Genomic DNA, 12,119 nt, shown 5'->3' with positions numbered 1-12,119 from the left:
GACCATGCGGTCTGTGCCTGCTGTGAGTCCAGGTGTGCTGGCAGTCGGAATGAAGGTGGGTCTGGTTCTCTATCCCTTGTGGATGCATCTCTGCTCAAGAGACAACCATGCTTGGACAACTGAGGAATGATCCCATGCTGGACAAAGAGACTGTTTAGATGAGTAGCATCACTGTGGGACTCTGGGTATAGCAGATCCCTCACTCCTGGGTGTTGCTTGTCCACAGGTACCAGGAGCCTGGTGACCAGTAGTCGGGTGGCTTTGGCACCAGTAGGGGGTCCTCTGGATGTGGGAGCTGACTGGACTGGTGATGAGGAGGGAGACCCTCAGAGCTCCAGTGAAGATGCTGAGAGCACCAGTGAGGATGTGGAGGGAGCAGAGGACTTTGGAGATGTTGGCCAGTGGACAGGTAGGGTCTGGCAGGAGGAGCTCCTGTAGGGGTGGGTGTCCTGCAGTTCAGCTGGATTGTTCTCCTTCTTCCTCCCCAGGTGCCTGAATGAAGGCTCCAGCCTGGCCCTTGTGACTCTCCTGCCTCCACTTGCCTTGTAATGGCAACATCTCAATAAAGCTGTGAAAGACCCTTCTGCCTGCCCTTGTTTCTTTATGGTTTATAGGTTTGAATGGGGTGGAGTAATTCAAGGGAAGTGAGACCCATTAATCAATGGAAGTATTTGTGGGGGTTCCCCTTTCAAGAATGCTTCCCGTATTGCTGCCAATGAGGACTGAAAATGACTGGAGTAATAAAGCGTTGTAGTGGGGGAAGATGGCCGCACTATTCCTTGGGCAGGGCATTGTGGCTTTTTTTTTACTGAGAGAGAGACGGAGGTGTTCAATATACTGGAAATCCTCCTGTTTCCGAGATGGGTAGTGCTTATGGAGTGTGAGTTGCTACTGTAGTGCCCAGTAAGAGTGAGATCTGGTGTCCCATTCTAGGCTGCACAAACTGACTAAAAGAAACACAAGGAAGGGATTGTCAACAGGGGCTTGGTATAAAGTAGGCCTTCCCATCCTTAGCAGAGGAACAATACTGGTGCAAAAACATCAGTGAATAATTGTGCAGTTAGAATCTCTGAGGTCTTGTCTTATGGGTGTTGGTTTCACAGTAGTGGTATTGGACAGTCATGGGGAAGTATTAGGATTGAGACTGGAGATCCCAGTACTTGACTGGGAAGGCGGGTGTTCACAACCACCTCTACCACCAGCACAGACTGTGTAGATTGAGACTGAACGCTTACTACACAAAGCCTCTCCCCTGTTTCAGTGTCCCATGTCATGAATAACAAGTGAATCCTAGTCTTCCTTTGTGACTACCTATAATTTGCACAAATCCTGCTGGCCCACTAACACTTAATTTTTAGCCCTACTGCACTGCCCTATTAAAGCTTCAAGGATTTAGGCTAAACTATTTTATATAATGGTTCCAAAGGTGGCTTCTCAAAGTACTTGAAACAATTACAATAAGAATACACAGGATAAAACAATTCCAATAGACAGAGGAGACCATGGATGGTGGTACTAAGGAAAGTAGAAGCAGAGGGGTAAAGAATGGAACCAGTTCAGTAAAGGCTCTTCTACAGAACAAGGTGTTGAGTCTGAATTTGAAGGAGTTTAGGGAAGGTGACTCTGGTATCCTTGGGGAGAGAGTTCCAGAGCTTGGGGGCATAACAGGAGAAGGCCCTGTCACCCATACAGTGTAGACGGGCTTGGGGGACAGTTAGGAGACCAGAATTAGAGTGAAGGTTATGAAGTGGGGAGTAGGGTGATAATAGATTAAACTGCAACTGAAATGTGAAGGCACGTTCTAGAGTTTATGCAAGAAAGGGTAATGTTAAGCTTTTATGGGACGGGGGTACTGGCAGCACTTTTGAGGACTGTTGGTACAACAGCAGTGCTCAAGGATTCATTTCTAATATTGAGGACAATGGGTTATATACCCATCGTTATTACCAAAGGATCAGAGACCTTTTGCTATATAAAAGACTCTTTTCCACCACTAATTTATTCAGGTTTGGTTCATTTGGGTTTTATCAGTTAAACATTTAATATTGTATGTCAGTTTGTTGATGCCTGTATATCACAGTGATCTGCACACACACCTTTGACTGAATATAGGCTGCCAAACCTCTCCAGCAAACTTATGTATCACGGTAGGTACAAAAGAAGTTTATTTGTAATAACAGGGTTGTTGGTGCCAGTAGTCAGATTGGGTCAATTGCAAGGTAAGAACAGCATCGCATTAACTGGAGATGATCCAGAGATTAGCATGCAGCTCTGTACGCCAGATTAATACCGATTTGCAACTCGCTTGTCTGCTGACTTTAGTCCCCTGCTCAGTAATCACAATGTTCCCAATTGCAATGAGCCCAATGAAACAGCTGCTGCTCTCTAGAGGACACTACAGGACAGGACTAAGTACAATTCCTGCAATAGACTAAGCAGTTTAGTGCCAAACTAATGGAACACTGAATCCTATGGGACAGTTCCGAATGTAGTAACAGCTTAATACTGAAATAATATCGTAAACACCTCGTGATCTTAGGAATCTGTCGCTGTTAAAAAGTATTATAATAATAAGCTAAAATTGTACTGCAGCCACAACACTTTGGACTTGCAGCTCCTGTCCTGATCATACAGAAAGATGTCATCACTATAATACCTGTTGTAGGGAAAACCGGTTCAGGGATGCCAAATATGTAATCATAGTGGCTCTCTGAAGGCACCAGTTCTGTAGGGTTTGGGCATTTACTGAGACAATTATTAATTGTAGCAGTAAATCACAAAGTTGATTCTTTTGGTGGCTTTAGAATCCAACCATGCGACATAACTCAAACAACGTGCACACACAGGTACTAATACACGAGGATACATTTATTAATACATAGAATATGCATATAAACCTAACAGATCTTATCGAGAGGGTTATCAGAATACAAAAGATATATTCAATCAGTTACAAAGTGTTACACATATCAACAGGACATACGTTCAGTATATCATTCATTAAGACCGTTTCATAAATGAACTTGGTTATAACTTCTACATTAGATACTCAAACAAGTACATAACTCTTAGGAATTAAATTGATATCAACTGGTTTGGATAACAATTGAATTCTCAAGCTGTAATGCATTGAAGTTGAATACTCATCCAATTTCTGGGGATTCAGATCTCCTGCGGGCACAAAGAAACAGTTGCAGGCTGTTGCTGTCCAATCCGCGCTCTCTGGCTCGGTGCCAGGCTGTGCTGTGCGGCTTGCGACGGTGTGCTGCTGATGCTCACTGTTGGTTTTAACTAGCAAAGTTTGTGCACAGGAGAAAAAATGACTGTGGGTCCCAGTAAGTCAGGAAGAGGACCGGTTCGTTCCTGATGAAGAGCTAGTTCTGAATAGTGATTCAGCTGTCCACAGTTCCGACCTGTTCACGAGGCCTGCTGCTGGTTACTCTCTGGCAACCTCCACTCTAGACTCTTAGAACAAAGGAAAGTTCTGGCACTCGGACACACTGGCCGTTCCGTGGTTGTCTGGGGTGAGTCTCAGGATGGTCAGGAGGCGCGGTGCGAGAATGTCCTGCCCTTGGGAGCCTTCTGCTCCTGGGCCGTCCTGCCCTGGAATTCTCCTTTGAATTCCCTTTAGAATCTTACTGAATCTTGTTGAATCTGAATCTCAATCTCTCAGGCTCTCTGTGCTGCCTGTTTTTACCTGGAGGAACTTCAGCTCATTGATTGGCTGAGAGTTCCATGGGCATCAGAGTCCCACGTGGGTTACTCGGCCCTACCGGTCCCTGATTGGTTGATCAAGGTGAGATATGAGTCACTTAGTCCTGACACTTAGTAATGCAGTCCAGATGTCCAACTGGCACTCCCTAGACAGATAGGCGCCAATGGATGACCATTGATCATGATAGCCAGGCTTAGCTAAGTGCATCCCCCTTTGGGAGCTGTCCTTATCAAAAGAAAACATCTTGCATGAATGGTTTCTCTGTGGCTGCACCACAGAGATGAACAGAGAAATGGGGCCTCATTTGGGAAGCTCAGAAACACTTAATTCTGCATTATTATTAATCCTCGCTGCTACACTGTTAACAAACATAGTGCCTGCAGTCTGTGAAAGAGAGCTCTGAGGTGAATATTCCTTGCAGGGAAGTGAACTGTAAACAAGGCAAATACATCACTCAGATGAGGAGCAACGACTGTCGCTAAAGAAAGTGAGCGAGGGTACACCTATAGTAGTTCATCCACAGAAATTCAAACATAAATTTGTGACGCACCAGAGTACCGCAAAGCTAGAAGCGTGCCTTCAACTGGAGTACTGTAGCACGACTGTTTATTTTTTAAAGTAATATTAACTTATTCCAGGCATTCATCTGGTTTAAGAATACAAATCGATGCCTTCAAATAGACCTTTAACAGTCCTTTGATGTAGAATTAAGAAAATGGGGAATTATTTGATCCCATTCTCAATCCAGTAGTTTATGGACAGGCGCTCTCAGCGGACTGTGCGCAGGAGTGATGGTTGATGTGGAATTCTATGGGCTCAGTGGGACTCTGGGAGTCAACTCAGGGCTCTGCTGTAGATTCCTGTAGAACCGGTGTGAAATGATAATGTATCGTTGGCTGGTACTGTTAATGTAAAGTTTACTGGTACGTTTCGGCCAAAACATATTTTCTTTCTTCTTTTTTTCAGCATGGAATAAACCTATTACATGTTCCTTTGCAGCCTACGCATGCTGACGCAGCTACCCACCTGAACTACAAATTGTATGTTGGCCGTTCCGTTACACTATATTGATGAATCGTACAAGATCATAGGATCTATAAGCCTGAAGACTTGTCTTGTACAGTGCCCTGATAAAAATCAAATTAATTACACTAATTTTTATGGAATCCCATTTCCGGTAGTGAGGCTTCCATAGTACACGGATGGAATAGTGGATGGTGGGCTTTTAAATTCTTTTTTTATTTAAACACCAGAAATACAAAAACGAAGACAGAATATGAAATAAGATACAGAAATAGACACTTCACATCCAGAAGAATTCACAATTATAAAAGCTGAAACTTATACTTTTTAAATATTTCCATTGTATGTCGTTTTTTACTTAAAAACGAAACTCTTCTTTAGCTCAGCTGGCAAGGCCTGGGTTCAAGCCAATGCAGTGAGGCATGAACTAGGGTGGGAGCGGCGAGGGCACAAGCCCTGGAACCCGAATCCGTTACAATAACAAAAGGAGAGACAATGAAATATGGGTTATTTCGAAGTCCCAAATGTGAGATATAAAGTCGTAATTATGAGATATAAAGTCGGAATTCTGAGTTTTTAAGTCGCAATTCTCAGTTACTAAGTCAGAATTCTGAGATACCATAGCGCGTTTTTATTTTTACTCCCTGGCGGAAACGGGCTTCCATAGAAATGGTCAGATTCAGAGCCATTGCAGTTCGTGCTAATTAGAACAACGCCAGAACTGAACCCTCAGCACCGTACTGACTACTGAGCACAAGATCAGCTGCTCGCCAGCTTTGTTTCGCACAGTTTTGCATTGCTATTGAGCTCAGAGCAGGAGCTGATCTTCAGACAGTCAGATGCGTTATACATTACGTCACTGGCCCTAATCTTACGGTGCTCAACTGCACCATAGTGACCTCAGCGCCACTACTAGTAATGCATCGCCCCCGGCCAAAATTGCTTAGTAAAAAAAAACGTTTTCTATACTGTCTGTTTAAAAATATTATATCTTTAAAAAGGGTTTGTGTGTCGCGCTAAAGTTTCGATTCATTTCGAATGCAAAGGAAAAACATTTTCTTCCAAGAAATCATAAATTTGTCTCATCCTCCATACTATAATTCTCTCTTGTAGTAGTAAAGCATTTTGAGTCAAACCGAACAATATATTAAAGGAACAAGTAATAGGTTTATTCCATGCTGAAAAGAGAAGAGAGAAAACACAACGTTTCAGCTGTGAAACCTTCTTCAGGTTTGTTTTCTCTCTTCTCTTTTCAGCATGGAATAAACCTACAATATTACTTGTTCCTTTGCAGATACACATGCTGACGTACAGTAGCTACCCACCTGAATATATTAAACGTTTCATCTATATGATTAACATAATGTTCTCCTGAATAACTACAGTAAATGACAAAGCCTTAGAGCCACAGAGAAAAACAAATTGCATTTAAAGTAATTTTAAAGGCTCGAGATAATATTGCACTATAAACGCAAATGTCTGTCTTCTTTGTGGCGCTTACTTTTTGTTGCTTTAGCAAATTTCATGCAGTTTATTTCTGACACAAGACATAACAAGCTTGTGTATTTATGACAAAAAAGCAGGGCAACAATTTATATCGGCCTTGAAATTGAAATTGTTAAAAAGTGAGTTAAATGCAGATATAGTAAATATATTTTCTCATATAATGGTGTGTTTTTTTGTCTAAAAATCTTTCATGAATGGTTTAACAGACACTTTGCATAATAAAAAAAATATATATTTACGAATTTTAACTTTTTATACAGTAAAGTTTTGTTGTGAACATGAGCCCTGTTTATCGATGTCACCAACACAGTTCTGGATTTTATTCTGCCTTCCTATGGACATTGGAATTTTCTTTCACACAACAGCTCCCATGTGTTGTAGCTCATTAGCGCCAGGGAGAAAAAGAATATTGTTGGCTTTTAAATGAGAAACCATTTGCGTTTATACAAAATCACAATGCGTTGTCCCAGACATTGGGACATCCTCTGTTTAAACACCTGTCGTTTTCTCTAATATTGGCTCCTGTGCTTCGGTCCATTTGAGAGAGAAGACACTGAAAAAGTCGTGTGAAAGTGGATTTTGCACCTGCGCCAGTGCTGTAGTGGTATCATACAGACACCCATACAAATCCATCACACTTTGGAAGCTCTGGAAGGCAACGTAAAATATTGCTCTGTCCGTTGGTGGATTAGGTATGCATGCTACATTTCAAAGTAAAATGCAATGTAAAAAGATCAAATTTGTTTCAAAGTCAATTAATGTAAAAACCGATAAAGCTCATGTTTTTTATCTAGTTTTATCTATATCTATATCTATATCTAGTTTTTCAAAGGTCTTAAAAAAATGTTTATCGCAATTGTGAAAGTTAGAGAAGGTGTACCAGCGCGTGCCTTTATATCGCCAGCTTCAGTCTCGCCTGTAGCTGCGTGAAGGTTAAAAGCGTACAAGTGATCGGTCTTTCATCAAAATAATTGCTGGAGCAGCAGGACATAGAGTACCATCCAGCAGCTGTAGATGGTGCTCGGGTAAGCGCTAATTCTGTTTTCAGCACAGGGAGCAAGAATGAGCTCAGTCCGGCTCCCAGCAGAATCCATTCTGGTTTGGTTGCTGTCAGACTGTGCATCTGAGGCTTTTTGGATCGCAACGTGAAAAAAAAAGAACAAAAAACAATTGCTCACATCGTGTTACTTCCACCAGAGGAAGGGAAGATATCACTTTAAAAAAATCAGAACTGAATATTTGGATCCTGGGCCTCATACTTATCAAATTATTAAAATAATAATTATTTAACTATCAGATTGTGTTTCTGCAACATTTCATGCACAGTATGCCGTATTCAACAATAAAACAACAGTCACAACGAGGCCTTTACACCCAGTCTGGGGTATTTTCCCCTTTTATATTTTTGCCACATTATATCGAACCTGTTATACTCCCAGAAGTGCGCAGTAGCTTCTACTTAATACAAATATACAATTCACCACTGGTATAAACAGATGTGTGCCATGTCTGCCTTTGTAAGCATTTGTTTAAAAAATAAGTTCACAATATGTTAAAAACACAAAAAGCACAAACTTAATAATACAACGATACAAAATCAAATCCAAATCATAAAGCCAATTAAGTACCTATCCTTTGAAAACAGAGAACACCTTTATATCTAAAATAAAAATGTGACATTTGTATCTACTTTTGAATTACTGTACAAAGCAGACAGAGTAGTCCCTGAATTCAAAGATCAGATCTTGGCCAAAACAAGACAATAAGACGTGAGCTGAATTCGGAACAAGAGCCTCTGCTTCGTCGTTTATTGAGCTTTTGATCAAAGTCTGTGAAAAAAGATCAGCTATTTTAACAAAATACACAAAGGGCACCTTCCTTCAAGCCAGAGTCAAACTGGTGACCTAAGGATTCCCTCTTGTTTCAACTACAGTCCACCATTCTACCAACCGAGCTATCAACAGATGTCAGGAGCTGCTCTCTGGCACATACTGCCCAATGTAGTGAAATGTTCCGGATGATTTAAATCCCAGATCGACATCGTTTCCAACTCGTTTCCTTAGTCTTGTTTACCTTGAATTTAAGCCACAAACCAGGATTCTACTGTATAAACTTCCGGAGATATTACAAAATGTTTGATGGAGCATCAATCATTCCAGGTGGAAATTGACTCCTTTTTCTTTCTCGAGGGATCATATTAAACATTTAATTTGGATTGAGAAGAGGATCACCATGAGACACAAAACAAACAGTTTCATTCTGTCTTTATTAGAATCTGTATCACAGCTAATGCATGTGAAGCCTTTAGTATGCGAGAGTGAGAGTTCAGTTATGCCAGGGAGTGTGAGAAAAGAGAACTGAAATTTAGTAAATTAATATTTAAATAGAGTGTAAATCTTCAAAGTGTCACTGCAAAATTATTACAGGGGTCTACCAGCTGCCGGACGTACTTGTTTTGGGACTATTTCCAATAAGTACCGCATTAGTAGTTGTGTGTCCTTACTGGTATCTTTTAAACATTCGGTTATATACAAACAGGACAGAGACACAGTAATAATCCGATTTTAATGTGTCCTGCATTTTAACTTACTGAACAGATAAATTGAAATGTTCTGATTCAGAGCCCCTGCAGTTCGTTCTAATTAGAACCACAACAATACTCCTGAGTCCTGAGCACCACACTGAGCAAAGGTTCAGCTGAACTCTGACTTTCTTCAGCATGACTTGTTGTTGCAGTTGAGCTCAGAGCTGGAGATGATCTCCATATTCTACCACACTAACTAGTCCTAAACGTAGTACACAGTACACACTTTTTTAAAACAATTTAAAATATTGCACAAAGGCTGTAAAGCACACTCTAAATCGATCCGAATATTTGATTTCCGCGATCCGTTTAGGCAACATTAGGCAACGTGGCGCTTCTCCAGCAAAGCATTTCTCAGTTTTGTGAACTACTGGTGCTTTTAACACACCAGCTTACCTATCTTGTCAGGATGGCCGAGTGGTCTAAGGTGCCAGACTCAAGAACTCCTGTCTTTCCATTGCTTGGGTGTTCTGGTCTCTGAATAGAGGCTTGGGTTCAAATCCCACTCCTGACAGCTTTTCCCTCTCTTGCATTTTTCCTGTCTTCTTGTGCTCGCTGACAATGACAGAAAGAAGAAAACGGAGAAACCGGCTTGCAGGCACTTGATGGGCAGGGAAATGCTTCGTGAACACTTCAATGTGATTAGCAGAAAGTCAAATAGGCTTCGATTTCTCCCTTAAGAACTGTTTGGGGTGCCTGTAATCGAGTAAAGATTTGAAAGACCAAAATATAAATCCAGAAGAAGATGTATTAAAACATATTGTAACGCTTACGGCCGACAGGCACTGTGTAAGAGCCGACGTACCAGAGCAGGTGATGTCACCGCCCTTCCCTGTGATAGCAGGACTACAGCTACTGGGCTGTAGAGAGATCTCTCTTTAGCTCACGGGGCTGGGTCGCTGCAGAGAGACGCGGGAGTCCCGGGTTCGAGCCTCAGTTGGGATGGGGCTGACCTAATACGGCAAGGGCGCCTGCCTGAGCCCCCGTTGCGTTACAATACTGTCTTCCTTGTGGTTTCCCCTGTATTTCATTAAATGTGGCATTGTGAAATCAGCCTGTAGCCCTACGGAATGCAGCCACTCTCCCGGTGACAGCGGCAGGAGCCGAGAGGATTAAATCAGAGCTCGAACCGAGAGTTTAAAAAAATATGGGCAACTAGAACATAGTTCATAGAACATTTTTATTAAACTTTCCTATCTGCTCGGCCCTACTGAAGTATTTTAGCTGCATTTTAGCTTCTATTTATATACTTTACAGTAGATAGTGTTTAGTAAGAGAAGAGAGATACAAGCGCTAAACCCCCACAATAACCAAACCTTAACTAAAGCAGGAAGATCAGTTTCTGCTCGAGACAGCCGTTTTCTGAACTGTAAACCTTCAACACTGGCTGGAGACGCTGTGTGTCCGGACTCAGAGGTTGTATAAGAAAAGACTCGGAGAGCTGCAGTCGCTCCCCGTGCGGAATGGCGCGTGTCCTCACTCCTTCATTACCTTCATACACTCGACCACAGCAAACTCCTGAAATATATCGGTGAACAGATACTGGGTCTTTCTTTCCGAGATATCATAGGCAGAAACAATAAACACGGTGAAAACAGGAAGGTATTCTGATCGTATAGAGAAATGCGCAAAAATACATTTCCTAAAATCTAGTTATATTCTGATGCTATTCTGATGTATCTGAATAGTTTTGGCACAGTTGTTACAGCAAAGAGACAAATAAACTTTTTTTTTTTAAATTTCATTCGAGCTGTAGTTTTGAAAATGTTTTTTCAATTCTCTAAATAATGCAAACAAACACCCGTTGTAAGCGTCTGAGCATTGATACTCTTGAATTACAGTATAAGCCAGTACACATGCTGGCAGGCAGTTCTGCGAATATGATGCCCCTGCAGGGGGCGAATATTAGACAGACGTATACATACAGTCATCGTGTGGAGTTTATTCCTCCTCTGCCGCAGTCTTTGCCTCTTGTCACATTTGCGCTTAATTGACGATTTTTTGTATAGAACACCGAATATCTTGAGGAAGCCTGTCAAGCGAAGACTGATGGATTATTGAGGTGCAAACACTGGTTCAAAATCAACACCCTCTGCTATTGCCGTTGTTTCTTTGATAGTTTCTTCAAATTCCTCATCTGACCTTCAATATCAAGGGATATTGAGCATAATACCATACAAATTGTAACTTTCTTTTGATTGCCAGTTTTATTAAAATGCCATCCCCTTTTACAGTTATTTTAGATGTTTGGCAAGGCGTAATATCCCCCCTCTCACCCTCAGCTAAAATATTTTAAAAGTACAACAACATTCAATTATAATGAATAGCGTTTATGTTAACATTTATATTCAAATTAAGGTAAATATGCGAAAATATTAAAATAGAACTCCGGCGATCTGTTGTTTTTGCTTGTCAAGTTCTCGAACAATTTTGCATTGTTTTTTAAATTACTTTAGCTGAAGATGCAACGGGAGCATAAGTGAATTCTACCGCCACTCACTGGAACACATAATTCCATGGGTGAATACTAACTGCTCGCAAGTTGCCAATGTCGGTAATTATTGGACATTCCCGGTAATGTTGTAATGTTGACTCTGGTACTCAATTGTTTACTACTGCAAATATAAAAACAATTAAATTTTTGCGGTGATGATGTTTACTATAGGAAGAAGTGCGTCCCTGGGTGGGATCAAAAAACCCACCTGGGGGTTAATAGCCGAAAACGCTAACCGATTGCACCACAGAAATGCTTGCACCTTGCTTTTTTTTCATTTACATACTTTTGGTGAACAAAAAAATTCGCTCGCATTTCATCTTTCGCAAGCTATATGATTTTAAAAAAACAAGTTGTTCTGCAAAGGAAATGAATAAACGCATTAAACCAAATCAAGACCTCTTTGAGTGTCCCAAATTATATGTTCTGTAAAACAAGGCAGGAAAAAAAAAGGTACTGATGGAATTCGGATCCAAGATCTCCTCTTTATGAAACAGGTGTTTTAACCAGCTTTACCACAGTGCCGGCAGAACACTTTTCTTATACAGGTGGGTACCCACCCTCAAACCCTTGTTCTCTCGCTACTTTACCTTTGCCTACTGCCCTGTCTCTCTCACACCTGAAGAAGGCTCCACGGGCGAAACGTTGTGTTCTCGTTCTTCTTTTTTTCAGCATGGAATAAACCTATTACCTATTCTTATACAGCCTCTTGGACACACCGCTCTGAGACATCTGAGGTCGATGTGCGCTGAGCCTGGTCGCCGAGCAAAATCATGCCCAAGGGGGGTAGCTTTCGT

General features: G+C 41.4%; 1 protein-coding gene and 1 non-coding gene across 2 annotated transcripts in view; both read left to right on the top strand.

The window, feature by feature from the left end:
* LOC138242657 (zona pellucida sperm-binding protein 3-like) overlaps positions 1-583 on the top strand; it is a 197,537-nt gene extending 196,954 nt beyond the window's left edge. The window contains exons 10-11 of the mRNA XM_069198210.1: positions 347-409; positions 489-583. Of these exons, the coding sequence (XP_069054311.1) occupies positions 347-409; positions 489-496 (71 nt within the window). The 3' untranslated portion in view covers positions 497-583. The remainder of the gene's footprint in view (positions 1-346; positions 410-488) is intronic.
* Positions 584-9,231: 8,648 nt separating this feature from the next.
* Positions 9,232-9,342, top strand: trnal-caa (transfer RNA leucine (anticodon CAA)). Its single transcript has 2 exons — positions 9,232-9,269; positions 9,297-9,342. It is a non-coding gene; the product is annotated as a tRNA-Leu (tRNA).
* The last annotated feature ends 2,777 nt before the right edge of the window (positions 9,343-12,119 follow it).

This window comes from Lepisosteus oculatus, chromosome 14 (assembly GCF_040954835.1).
Source record: "Lepisosteus oculatus isolate fLepOcu1 chromosome 14, fLepOcu1.hap2, whole genome shotgun sequence".
Taxonomy (NCBI): Eukaryota; Metazoa; Chordata; class Actinopteri; order Semionotiformes; family Lepisosteidae; genus Lepisosteus; species Lepisosteus oculatus.
This window is presented reverse-complemented; position numbering and strand designations above follow the sequence as displayed.